This window comes from Scyliorhinus torazame, chromosome 18 (genome assembly GCF_047496885.1).
Source record: "Scyliorhinus torazame isolate Kashiwa2021f chromosome 18, sScyTor2.1, whole genome shotgun sequence".
Taxonomy (NCBI): Eukaryota; Metazoa; Chordata; class Chondrichthyes; order Carcharhiniformes; family Scyliorhinidae; genus Scyliorhinus; species Scyliorhinus torazame.
In genome coordinates this window covers 49,275,580-49,289,666 of record NC_092724.1, presented here as the reverse complement: position 1 = coordinate 49,289,666, position 14,087 = coordinate 49,275,580, and the positions used below count along the sequence as shown (strand labels likewise).

The 14,087-nt window shown below is 48.4% G+C and overlaps 1 protein-coding gene across 2 annotated transcripts in view; it reads right to left on the bottom strand.

Annotated features, from left to right (window-relative positions):
• Positions 1–14,087, bottom strand: part of sema6bb (sema domain, transmembrane domain (TM), and cytoplasmic domain, (semaphorin) 6Bb) — an 809,283-nt gene that overhangs the window by 19,419 nt on the left and 775,777 nt on the right. For both annotated transcript variants that reach the window (XM_072482724.1, XM_072482723.1), the window contains 2 exons: positions 12,916–12,993; positions 3,481–3,539 (listed from right to left, as the gene is read on the bottom strand). In XM_072482724.1, coding sequence (XP_072338825.1) covers positions 3,481–3,539; positions 12,916–12,993 — 137 coding nt within the window. The remainder of the gene's footprint in view (positions 1–3,480; positions 3,540–12,915; positions 12,994–14,087) is intronic.

Sequence of the window (14,087 nt, the reverse complement as noted above, 5' to 3'; positions counted from 1 at the left end):
GGAGCGCCCTCCTCCACCAGCACCCCCTCCCCTTGCGCCCCCCCTCCCCAACTAACCAAGGCCCAGGTCAGAGAACCCCAAAAAAAACCTCTGGGAGGAGGCATTTGCATAGCTATGGCAAGTGTATCTGCTTTTATGGGCACATCATAGAGTCATAGAGGTCGACAGCACAGAGAAGACCCTTCGACCCATCCCGTCTGTGCCAGTCAAAAACAACCACCTAACTATTCTAATCCCATTTTCCAGCACTTCGCCCGTAGCCTTCTGTGCCTTGGTATCACAAATGCACATCTAAATACTTCTTAAATGTTATGAGGGTCTCTGCCTCCACCACCCTTTCAAGCAGTGAGTTCCAGACTCCCACCACCCTCTGTGTGAAAAGGTTTTTCCTCTCATCCCCTCGAAACCTCCTGGCCCTTACTTTAAATCTGGTCATTGATCCCTCCACCAAGTGGAAAAGTTTCTTCCTGTCTACACTATCTGTGCCCCTCATTATTTTATCTATCTCAGTCATGTCTGCCCTCGGTCTCCTTTGCTCCAAGGAAAACAACCCCAGTCTATCCAATCTCTCTTCATAGCTAAAACCTTCCAGCCCAAGGGAACATAATGGGAATTCTCCTCTACACCCTTTCCAGTGCCATCACATCCCTCCTATAATGTGGATTCCAGAACTGCACACAATACTAATTAGCTTTGGCCGACCTAGCATTTTGTACAATTTCAGCATAACCGTTCCTGCGCCTCGGCTAATAAAGGCAAGTGCACCATATGCCTTCTTAACCACTGTATCCACTTGCTCTGCTACCTAAAGGGACCAGTGTACATGCACACCAAGGTCACTCTGATCCTCGGTGCTTCCCAGGGTCCTGCCGTTTATCACGTAGTCCCTTGACTTTTTCGTCTTGCCTAAGTACATCACATCTTATCTGGATTGAATTCTATTCACCACTGATCAACCCATCTGACAAACCCCTCTATATCCTCCTGTAATTCTAAGTGGGGAAACGCTTAGGGAATCAGAAGCACAAAGGGACTTGAGAGTCCTTGTTCATGATTCTCTTAAGGTTAATGTGCAGGTTTAGTCGGCAGTTAAAAAGGCAAATGCAATGTTAGCATTCATGTCAAGAGGGCTAGAATACAAGACCAGGGATGTACTTCTGAGGCTGTATAAGGCTCTGGTCAGACCCCATTTGGAGTATTGTGAGCAGTTTGGGCCCCGTATCTAAGGAAGGATGTGCTAGCCTTGGAAAGGGTCCAGAGGAGGTTCACAAGAATGATCCCTGGAATGAAGAACTTGTCATATGAGGAACAGTTGAGGGCTCTGGGTCTGTACTCGTTGGAGGTTAGAAGGATGAGGGGGGATCTTATTGAAACTTACAGGATACTGCGAAGCCTGGATAGAGTGGACGTGGAAAGGATGTTTCCACTTGTAGAAAAAACTTAGAACCAGAGGACACCATCTCAGACTAAAGGGATGATCCTTTAAACAGAGATGAGGAGGAATTTCTTCAGCCAGAGGGTGGGGAATCTGTGGAACTCTTTGCCTCAGAAGGCTGTGGAGGCCAAATCACCGAGTGTCTTTAAGACAGAGACAGATAGGTTCTTGATTAATAAGGGGATCAGCGGTTATGGGGAGAAGGCAAGAGAATGGGGATGAGACGATATCAGCCATGATTGAATGGCGGAGCAGACTCGATGGGCCGAGTGGCCTAATTCTGCTCATATGTCTTATGGTCTTACGGTAATCTAAGGCTACCCTCCTCATTATTTACCACCCGACCAATTTTTGTATCACTCGCAAACTTACTGATCATTTATGTCTAAATTATCTACATAAATCACAAACAGCAAGGTCCCCAACACTGATCCCTGCGTGACCCCACTGGACACAGGCTTCCAGTCAGAAAAACACCCCTCGACCATCAGCCTCTGCTTCCTACCACTCAGACAATTTTGGATCAAATTAGCCAAATTTCCTTGGATCCCATGGGCTCTTACTGTCGCTATCAGTCTCCCATGTGGCACCTTATCAAAAGTCTTGCTGAAGTCCAAGTAGACTACGGGTGCAATCCAACGGCCATGCTGCACCGGAAAAGCAGCTCACCGCGGCGCAGCGTGGCTGTTGAAAGCAGAGAGATCCCGCTCCCAGGATCTACCCGGCTCCCAACGCCTCGCGAGATTCAACACAATCTTGTGAGACGCTGCGATGTGAATCCTGCCTACAATGGGCGGGATCACCTTTCAGCAAATCTGCATATTAGAGCGAAACAGTAAGCGTCACTCTAATGTACAGATTTCCGAGGTACCTGAGGTGTTGGGATTCAACCGCTTAGCCTCAGAGACCTCGGGTGACAACCATTCTGCACTGGTTCCCACAAACGGGGACCACACGGAATGGCAGTCATGGGGTTCTCCCAGGGGATTGGAGGCCCCCAGCTGCATGCCTCTTCTGCAATGTGGTGCCCTGACATTGCTAGTGCCACTTGGATACCCTAGAAGTGCTGCCTGGCAGTAATTGGCTGGGTTGGATTTGCCCTGGGCAATTTTCCACATTGCTGGGTAGATGCCAGTGTTGTAGCTGTACTGGAACAGCTTGATTAGGGGTGCAGCAAGTTCTGGAGCACAAGTCTTCAGTACTATTGCCGGAATAGTGTCAGGGTCCATAGCCTTTGCAGTGTCTAGTATTTCCTCCCTTGCCTCATTCAAAGCCTGGGATATGTTTCATGTGGCCCTGGAGATTTGTTTACTTTTAAGCGTGGCAGACCACATAGAACCTTCTCTCTGCTTATGTTAAACTCTTTAATTTTATCACAGACCTCCTTCCTGATTTCTATACCCACACTATCCTTCTCATGAGTGAACACTAACACAAAGTATTCATTTAGATCAGTAGTCCTCACCTTGAATATCTGATGAGATGGCAGGGTGGCATTTTCTAGCGGTTGAGGTTAGCAAAAACCCTTAATCGGGATTCCTGCCAGCTGGCGGCACGGTGGCACAGTGGTTGGCGCTGCTGTTTCATAGTGGCAGGGACCTGGGTTCAATTCCGGCCTCCTGCGACTGTCTGTGTGGAGTTTGCACTTTCTCCACTTGTCTGCGCGGGTTTCCTCCGGGTGCTCCGGTTTCCTCCCACAGTCCAAAGATGTGCAGGTTAGGTGGATTGGCCATGTCAAATTGCCCCACTGGATGGAGTTTCAGGAATTGGGTGGGGGATTGGGCCCTAGGGTGGTCTTTTGAAGGGTCAGTGCAGACTCGATCAGCCGAATGGCCTCCTTCTGAATTGTAGGGATTCTATGATTCTATGAAGGCACCTGGGCCACTTTTCGCAATGCTTATGATTTCCCACTTTATTAGCTAACATAGTTCAGACTCGAGGGACTGCGCCTGCTTGATGATGGTCCATGTGGCTCACTACCCACTGTAATTTATGGGGTAATGCAATTAATTTCAAAGGTACGCCAATGTCCAGCACAAACTCACCTTCACAGTCACCCAGGTGTGTTGTGTTTCCATGTTCGACATCCTGTTCAAATGGAATACTGCAGGGACAGCAAAGAAGAACATTTAACACATCAAACAGTTTATACCCATTTGTGTGACAATAATCCAATGCCTTCTCTATTGGCATTTAAAAAGTTACTTCCAATTTAGGTTGAAAAACATGAAGGGGACAAGATGAAAGATTGCAGTCATCCAGATGATAGTAAGATTTCCATAATATATTTTATTTTTGTGCTGCCAGTTCCTGAATTCGACTTAGTTCCCTGAACATCTTCTGGTACCTAGTCATTCTTCCAGCATGAGTCTGAGAGCTTGGTCAATTGTGGAGGAGGAATCACAGCCAGCCTGATCCTGTCCTGATTCAATGGCCTGGATTCTATGGTTGCCAACGCCGAAATTGCGTTCGGCGACAAGCCGGAGAATCCAAATTCCCGACAGAATCGAGGGCGGTCCTGCTTCCGCGATGTTCCGGCCCCTTCAAAGTACGCCGTGCCACGTGTCCGCGGCCTCAGGCCATTGCCTGAGGCCTGCCCCCCCGCTGTTCCTCCCCCGACTGGCCGAGTTCCCGACGCCGTGGGACACGTGTGGTCTCATCCAGTCGGGAACCCGGCGTGAGGGCGGCGGACTCTGTCCAGCGCCACCACAGTTAGGGGAGGGCCGATCTGTGGGCAAGGGTGGACATATTTGGGGCTGGGGGCACTGTGGTGGGGCAGTCCGGGGCACGCGAGCCGGCCGAAGGGGGGGACTATTTCACGGGTCGGGTCCGCGAGCGGCGTCTGCCATGAAGCACGGCGCAGCCGCTGCAGGCCCCTGCCATGCCCTTCCTTGGCCACGGACCCAGCAATTCTCCAGGCTGTATTGGCAGATAGGGCCGAGTACTCTACGCTGCCTCCCTGCTAGCCCCGAGCAAAACGGGGAATCGGTGGCTGTTTTGTGCCAGTGCTCCCACGCCGGCGTGGGGACATAGTCTCCAAATCGGAGAATCCAGCCCAATATCTGTGTCAGTACCGAGACTCACTCATGAAGACCGTCCGTTTGACTAAGTCTGAAGACAAGCTGGAGGAAAGGGAAGAAAATGGACAAGGGAGAATCTCTTTCCAAATGAAGACGTGCGACTAGATTTTAACGTCTGGGTCTTGTAACAGGGGTTAGGAAATTACCCAGCTCACCACGTTCACCTCAGGGGAAAATGCTCTGAATGGCATGATGGGGCGCATGGTAGCACAGTGGTTAGCATGGTTGCTTCACAGCGCCAAGGTCCCGGGTTCGATTCATGGCTTGGGTCACTGTGCGGATTATGCACGTTCTGCCCGTGTCTGCGTGGGTATCCTCTGGGTGCTCCGGTTTCCTCCTAAAAGAAGTGCTGTTAGGTAAATTGGACATTCTGAATTCTCCCTCAGTATACTCGAACAGGCGCCGGAGTGTGGCGACTAGGGGATTTTCACAGTAACCTCATTGCAGTGTTAACGTAAGCCAATTTGTGACAATAATAATAATGATTATTAAGATTTTCTTTGGTGGGGGGGCTTTGGGTGTGGAATAGAGTCAGGCTTCTCACCCCTTGAACATGGATCAAAGACAGCTAGAGGGGCTGCCGAGTTCCGAGGTGGGCTGTATAAAAGGCCTGCCTCAGTTCTCTGGGGCTTTATCCCACTTGTTTTGTGAAATATTAGGGCCACTAGCCCTCATCCCTTGCGTGCCCACACATGCCCGCACCCTGCCCCATGGAACCTCCAATGTTCATTCACCCAGCATATGCTACTTTCAGATCAAATGAACCCCATAGTAACAAAATAAAACTTGCAACTACAGCCCTATAAAAGTGCCAGTTGACCAGACCTTTAAAGTATCAATAACAGAAGCTTGGTGGTGAGCCCAGATTTTCATGAAAACATTCACTTTGTTGGCGCGCACCCAGAAGGAAAAACATTGCTTGATTGACAGCTTTACAAACCTTTTTCTTAGGTCTAGTTTGTCAATGGCTTAGTGTTTATTTACACAAGATAAAGAAGTGTCAAGTGCTTCTAGTTTCTATTATTTCTAATATTTTGGAGATTGTTGATTGAAACTTTTATGTGGCTGCAGTAACAGCAGTGTTTGTTTTTAACTAGTTCCACGTATTCCATCGGTTTCATTGAATTTATACAGAATGTACACTGGGTAAAGGTCCTGGATGTGCCATTAGCTATCAAGAGGGCCCTAAGGAGCCATTGGGGTGGGTAGGGGTGGCAAGAGTCGACGTTACATTGACAAGGGGCCTATAAAAGGGACGTTAGGGTGGATGGGATGGCATGAGTGGTCATTAAGTTGTGAAGCATCTCCAAGAGGCCATTGTGTGGGTAGGGAACATGAGTGGGCATAATAACATAAGAACTAGGAGCAGAAGGCAGTTCTGCCGCTCGAGCTTGCTCCTCCATTCAATATGATCATGGCTGATCTCATCTCGGCCTCAACTCTACTTTCCTACCCGTTCTCCATAACCGTTAAACCCATTACCAATTTAAAATCTGTCTACCTCTTCCTTAAATTCATTCAATGTCCTGACGTCCACCAGACCCGAGGGTTGTGAATTCCACAGATTTACGACCTTTGAGAGAAGTAAATTCTTCTCTCGTGTTTATATCTGCTACCTCTTATCCTAAAATTATGACGTCTCATTCTAGATTGCCCCACAGAGGAAGCATCTGCTCTATGTTTACTTTGTCAATACTTTTTATCATCTTATATACCTCAATTATATATCTCAATTAGATCTCCTCTGATTCTTCTAAACTCAAGAGAGTATAGATCTAAATTGCTCAATCTCTCTTCATAAGACAGACCCCTCATCTCTGGAATCAATCAAGTTCAATCTAGAACCTCCTCTGAACTGCCTGTAATGCAATGACATCCCTCCTCAAATAAGGGGACAACTGTACACAGTGCTCCAGGTGTGGTCTCACCAATGCCTTGTACAGTTGCAGCAACACTTCCCTGCTTTTTTACTCTATCCCTTTAGCTATAAAGGCCAAAATTCCATTTGCCTTCCTTATTACCTGCTGTACCTGCATGCTAGTTTTCTGCAATTCATGCGCCGGGACACCCAGATCCCTCTACACCGAAGCACTGTGAACTTTCTCTCCATTTAAATAATAAGTTGCCTTTCCATTTTTCCGAACAAAATGGATAACCTCACACTTATTAAAGTAAAACTCCATCTGCCAAATTTTGGCCCACTCACCTCACCTACCTATATCAATTTGTAAATTTCTTATTTCCTCATTGCAACTTATTATCCCACCTATTTTAGTGTCATCTGCAAATCTGGCTACAATATCTTTTATCCCTACACCCAAGTCATTAATATATATTGTAAATAATGGGCTCCTAAGGACTGGCTTGTGGCACACCACTAGTTACATCTTGCCAACCAGCAAAAGATCCATTCATCCCAACTCTCTGCCTTCTGTCCGTCAGCCAGTCTTCTATCCAAGCTAATAAATTACCCTTAACCCCATATGATCTTGCCTTGTGTTTTAACCTTTTCTGTTGCAACTTATCAAATGCCTTCCGGAAGTCCAGATATGCTACATCTACAGGATCCCCATTATCCACTTGGCTTGTTACATCTTCGATGAACTCTAGCAAATTAGTCAAACATGATTTACCCTTCATAAAACCATGCTGACCCTGATGCATTGTGTTTTGATTTTCCAAATGACTCGTTATCACTTCCTTAATAATTTTTAACAATTTCCCAATGACAGATTTTAAACTAACTGGTCTATAGTTTCCTAATTTCTGTCTCCCTTCCTTTTTGAATAAAGGTGTTACATTAGCATTTGTCCAATCTACTGGAGAGGCCATGGGGTGGGAATATCGAGGGCATGGGTGGCATGAGTAAGACCTTTTGGAGTTATCCTTGAGAAGCTGGCCCAACTCCATGAAAATTGCAGGAGGCTAGGAAATGCCTACCCTGCAATGAAGCCAGCCGAGTCAGGATCGCAGGCTGCTTGCTCACTGCCAGCACCTTTCCACCGCACCAATGAAAATTGGGGGTGTTGGGAATAAGGCTGGGAATCCCTGAGTTGTGTCTCACCCGCCATTTTAAAGATCAGCGAAGGATCCAAAACGCTTTGAAAATCTGGCCCCTTGTCTCTGAAATTCCATTGTTGGACAATAATGTACAAATGCTTAATGCACCATTTGAAACGCATGCCTTTTGCTATTTTGATGGAGTCAATAATCTATTTCAAACAAGAGTACAATACCGCAAATCCAGAAATCTGTAATAAAAATAGACATGCGGAAAATACTCAGCAGGTCTGGTAGCGTCTGTGGAGAGAAAAACAGAACTAAAGGAGTTTCTGTCTTTCGATGACCTTTCATCAGAACTGGGAAATGTTTGATAGATAATAGGCTGTAAGCAAGTGTGGGGGCGGGGGGAGGTGGTAGTGGAGGGGGGTGGGGGAAGAATAATAATAAAAAGATTGGGCTGTGATTGGGTGAAAGGCAGGAAAGACTGAATGACTAAAGAGATCATGGTGCAAGGCCAAAGGGACTAGTAATGGGACAGTAAAGGAACAAAAGATATGTCCAGAGGAGGTGTGAGTGGCAGAATGATGTAAAGCCGCTATTTGAAAGCAAAAATAAAGAGCAAAACAAGAGGGAAAATCCAAAAGAAAAATGGTGGCAGTGATTACGATCTGAATTTGGTGAGCTCGCTGTTGAGTCTGGATGCCAAATTGAAAGATGAGGGGAGGGGGGATTTTCTGTCCCCGTTTTTGGTTGGTGGGGGAAGCCAGAGGGGTCAAAGAATCTAAGAGGGGGCGAAAAGTCTAAACAGGAGAACACAAACATCTTTTGTGGCAGCGGGATTCCCGACTGAGTTTCTCCCCGCCCCTTGTCAATGACGTAATGGGGTGTCTGCCATGAAAGGCCGAGAACCCCATTTGCATTCATTTAAGTACACCTAGTGTTTTCTCTGCTGTATTACCCCCCACATTAGGATCCCTCCTAATGGCGCGACGCCACCGCAGTGGGGTTCACAACAGGTCTGGACAAATGGCGAGCTGGCAAATGGTCCCCGCTGGGGGCACATAAGTAAATACAGGGGGGGGGGGGGAAAGAGTGTCATGCGCAGGCAGTAGTCTGGCACTTCCCTTTGCAGTGCCAGGTGGGCAGTGCCAGCGGGGAGGGTCCCTGGAGGGGGTGGGTGGTGTTCCCATGTCCGCACGTAAATGGTTCTCTGGGGTGTTTCTGCTTTCATTTTTATCTCTGCTTTCATGTTGATTTTTTTTCAGATTGCGGCGCCTTTCGAGTATTGGTATGCGGCCTGTGTCAGCTGTGCGGCTTCAAGGACAGTGATCGAGTGATTGTGAGCAGCGAGTACAGTATACCAAATTCAAAGTTTCTGTTTCCTTTGGCGGTTTTGGTTTTTCTCCCTTGTCTTTTTTCTCTTTTATTTGCTACAGGACTGCCATTCACACCTCCTCCAGACATATCTTTTGTGTCTTCCTCATTCCCACTGCCTTTATCCTCACATCACAAACCCGTTTGTCCTGAGTCTCTCCAGCCTTTCACCCTAGTTTAAAATCTATTACATCTCCATCTTTTCCCAGTACTGAAACCTTAGCACTGCTTCTCCCGCCACCTATTTTAAACAGCCTTTGCGATAATAGCGGAGAAATGATTTTCTCACGGACCTGCTAGGTATTTGTACAACAGTATCCCACTGCTGTATGAATTATGCTCTTATGTCCATGAGCGATGTTATTCCACTAATAGCATCGACATTTTTGTTTAACTTCTGGCAGAGAGAAAGTAAACCCTGATATCAAATAGGGTAAGTTACCCAAGAGTAATCTAGAAGTGAGTATCAGTCCATTATAATCTCAGGCTAGAATTAATCACCAACTGGCAGCCAAGTTTGCACTCTGTACTCACAGGTCCTCAAGACTTTCAGGTAACAATTTTATGTGACAGAAACAGAAAATCCTGAACAATCTCAGCAGGTCTCGCTCCATCTGTGGAGAGAGAATGGAGCTCACGGTCCAAGTCTGAATGACTCCTTGTCAAAGCTAGACAGAACTGGAAATAGGACGAGAGTTAAACTGTTGTCGGGGGAGGGGGGGGGGGGGGGCAGCGCATTGCGCAGTGGGGTTGGATAGAGGGCCAGGGATAGGTGGAGATTGACAAGGATGTTGTGAACAAAAAGACAAAGGGAATGTAAATGATGGCGTTCATGGCTAAGAAGGGTGCTGATAGTGACACGTTAGACATCAGAATGCGTTAATGGCAGAACAAAGGTGAGCACGGTGTCAAAGGACAACTAGGAAGAGGGAACAGTGGCCATAGAAGGGTGGAGTGGGGGAGGGGTCCAACGGTGATGGAAAAATGGATCAATGGAAGAAATGAAAATAAATTGATAGAAATGAAAATAGAGTGAGGGTGGAGGAGGGTATTTGCAGTCTGAAGTTGTTCAACTCAATGTTAAGTCCGGAAGGCTGGACTGTGTCTAATTAGAAGATGAGGTGCTGTTCCTTCAGTTTGCGTTGGGCTTCTCAGGAACATTGCAGCAGGCCAAGGACGGACATGTGGACATGAGAGCAGGGTGGCGAGTTGAAATGGCAGCAACAGGAAGGTCTGGGTCCTACTTGGCTTGCAGAGGGACAGAAGGTAGTTTGAAAAGCCGTCACCCAGTCTGCGTTTAGTCTCTCCACTGTAGAGTAGACCACATTGGGAGCAGTAAATGCAATTGACCAGATTGAAGGAGGTGCACAAGAAGCACTGCCTCACTTGATAAGAATGTTTAGGTCCTTGAATGGTGAGCATGGAGGAGGTAAAGGGGCAGGTGTTGCACCTTATGCGATTGCTTGGGCCAGTGCTGTGGGAAGAAATGAAATGAAAATCGCTTATTGTCATAAGTAGGCTTCAATGAAGTTACTGTGAAAAGCCCCTAGTCGCCACATTCCGGCGCCTGTTCGGGGAGGCTGATACGGGAATTGAACCGTGCTGCTGGCCTGCCATGGTCTGCTTTAAAAGCCAGCTATTTAGCCCAGTGTGCTAAACCAGCCCCGGGTGAGTTGTTGGGGGTGATGGAGGAGTGGACCAGGGTATCCCAGAGGAAATGGTACCTGCAGAATGCTGACAGGAGATTAAGGGATAGATGTGTTTGGTGGTTGCAATTTTATGTAATTTGGAAGTGAGTTTGCAGTAAATGCATTCCTTTTTTGAGACATATTATGCTTAAACTTTTCCTTTGAGAAGTGGAGAAATTCCCGTTTTCAGCAGTCACACAAACATATGAATTAGGAGCAGGAATAGGCCATTCAGCTCCTTGAGCCTGCCCGACTGTTCAATAAGATCATGGCTGACATGACTGTGGCCCAAACACTACTTTCCTGCTTGGCCCCTACGTACACTTTGACCCAGCCCCCTCCTTTGTTGGTCATGAAGTTGTCTACCTCTGCCTTTAAAATATTCAATGACCTTGCCTCCACAGCTCTCTGGGAAAGAGTTTCAAAGACCCATGAACCTCTGAGAGAAAAAAATCTCCTTATCTTGGTTTTATGTGTGTACCTTCTTCACAGTAGAGGATATAATTGACAAACTCTGCACTCCTGGGAGGTAATACCACTGGTGAGAAGCAGATTTTCAGGTGCCAGGCAAAAATTAGTCAGAAGCATTTTTAAATATTTAAACAATTTGAATTTAAATGGGGCTGGGGGTTGTGGTGGGTGAGGAGGAATTGTGATTTAAAGTTTAGCGTGTGCTTGCTGATTGAAAATGAATTGCAAACATTTGTAACTTTAAATACATTATCACAACATAAAGCAGAGGGCAAAATAACTGGCTTCCGGTTTGAAAGTCAGACTTCGGGGGCGGGATTCTCCGCAATCGGCGCGATGTCCGTCGACCGGCGGCAAAAACGGCGCGAATCAGTCCGGCATTGCGCCGCCCCAAAAGTGCGGAATTCTCCGCAACTTGAGGGGCCGAGCCCTCACCTTGAGGGGCTATGCCCGAGCCAGACTGATTTCCGCCCCGCCAGCTGGCGCGGAAATGGCTTCGCCGGGCGACGCATGCGCGGGAGCGTCAGCGGCCGCTCACGGCATCCCCGCGCATGCGCAGTGGAGGGGGTCTCTTCCGCCTCCGCCATAGTGAAGACCATGACGAAGGCGGAAGGAAAAGAATGCCCCCACGGCACAGGCCCGCCGGCGGATCGGTGGGCCCCGATCGCGGGCCAGGCCACCGTGGGGGCACCCCCCGGGGCCAGATTGCCCCGCGCCCCCCCTGGACCCCGGAGCCCGCCCGCGCCGCCTTGTCCCGCCGTTCGAAAGGTGGTTCAATCCACGCCGGCCGGCGTGGGTTGACAACGGCGGGACTTCAGCCCATCGCGGACCGGAGAATCGCTGGGGGTGTGCCCATGGACCGGCGCGATTTCCGCCGACCGGCGCGGTGCGATTCCTGCCCCCGCCGAATCTCCGGTGGGGGAGAATTCGGGATACGGCGGGGGCGGGATTCCCGCCGGCCCCCGGCGATTCTCCGACCCGGTGAGGTTCATGACGGCGCGAAACGGCCCCTATCCCGACCGATTCAGGGCCCGATAATGGGCGAGGAGCGGCGCCGCGTCATTTACGCACGGCAGGCCTTGGCGCCGCGTAAAGGCGGCGCCGCATACATGACGCGGCCGGCGCCGCATAACATGCGTGGTTGTCGTCCTCTCCGAGCACGCCCCGCAAGAAGATGTCAGACGGATCTTGCGGGGCTGCGGAAGAAAGGAGGTCCTCCTTCAGAGAGGACGGCCCGACGATCGGTGGGCACCGATCGCGGGCCAGACCCCATTTGAGGGCCCCCCCGATGCAGGATGTGGACGGCGCCGGGGGGGAACCCGCCGTTTTGGGCTGGCCCCTCGGCCCATCTGGGCCTGAGAATAGCAGGGGTGCCGGAGAATCACCATTTCGGGTGTCTCAGGCGATCCTCCGGCCTGCGCCGCGCGGAACTCGACGGGGCCGTTCTCGCCGCTTGGGCGAATCGCGGGAGGGCGTCGGACCGGCGTCGCGGGAAAAGTTGGTGACCCAGGCGATTCTCCCAACCGGCGAGGGAGCGGAGAATCACGCCCCCAGTTTTTGTTTTAGAAGTTTCCAATTAAGCCACTCAAAAACCTGCTTTTCTAACCCTGAATTGGAAGGGTGAAAGCTCTACTTAAAATTAAGACTAAGGCGGCACATGGGTGGGTTATGCGTTCTGGGAAGATTTGTAAGTAAGTCTTTTGTCTCCAGCAAGATCATAATGTAAAATACCTTGTTGAGCAAAGTGATCAATAAATATTATCATAACAATCCTGATTGATTAATTTGGGATGTGTATCTTCCAACAGCAAATTCTTCCCATTTTGAAATTGAGTTTAACCCATAGGAATTAACTTGATTCTACCTGATTCCTGGTTCCAAATACACACAGGCTCCGTCTCCAACCCAGCCACAATACGGATCACGAGTACCAATGCAGTTCCTTCAGAAACAATTTGAAAAATGCTATTGTTAGACAAAAGCAAAACACTTACATTTATATTGTACCTTGTATGACCTCTAGGCATCCTAAAGCTCTTTGCAGCTATTGAAGTGTATTTTGTGGGTTGGTCACCATGGTAATCTCCTTTCTGTTTCCTTTGCTCGTGTGGTGATTCGCTCTTTAAGGATAACACAGCTGAGTAAAGGTCGCCTAGCCTGGGTGACCAATCTGGACTCAGAGTGGGGAATCACGCCAGAGGGAGGATTTCTCATCGGCAGAGGTATTTGACAGCTGGCTGCGAACCTAACAGGATTAGACAGGATAGATTCAGAATGTTCCCGATGGTGGGGAAGTCCAGAACTAGGGGTCAAGGGATATGGGGGGGGGGGAAGGCTATTGGACTTGGTATTGAATTTGATGATCAGCTATGATAATAATGAATGGCTGAGCAGGCTCGAAGGCTGAATGGCTTCCCCCTGCTTCTATTTTCTATGTTTGCTGTTGCTCTCAAAGACCATTAAATAAATCCCCTTTTTGTTCACTAATGAAGTCCCTGAAAATGTATCATTACAGTTCGACAACAAAGTTTGTTTTCTCAGATATCACACCCCGCACCCCCACCCCCTCGAAGGTGGTGACTTCTGCTGGGATATGATTGACTCAAGTAGCATTCTTTATAGGTAATTTTTTAGGGATATTTATCTTATTGGTATCTTCAAGGGTATCTTCACAGGAGACTAATTTCAAATCTTGGGCTGGATTTTCCAGCCTCCCAGCTGCGTTTTTCCCAGCGGCAGGAGGCGGCGTGCCATTTGCTGGCGGCGGGATTCTCTGCTCCCACCGCTGTCAATGGGAATTTCCATTGAAGCCACCCCACACCACGAGGAAACCTATTGGGGGCGGCGAGGGGCGTTGCCGGCAGGACCACAGAAGTCCGGTCCTCATCTGTTGTATCTTTTTTCCTAGATCTGCATTTTAATCTTTGTATCTGTATTTAAGTTCATAGCTTTAGTTTTGTAGCCGTAGTTTTGTAACAAATAAACCTTCTTGTTTGAGAATAAAGCTTGACGGCTGAGTTATTTTAAAATTGAATC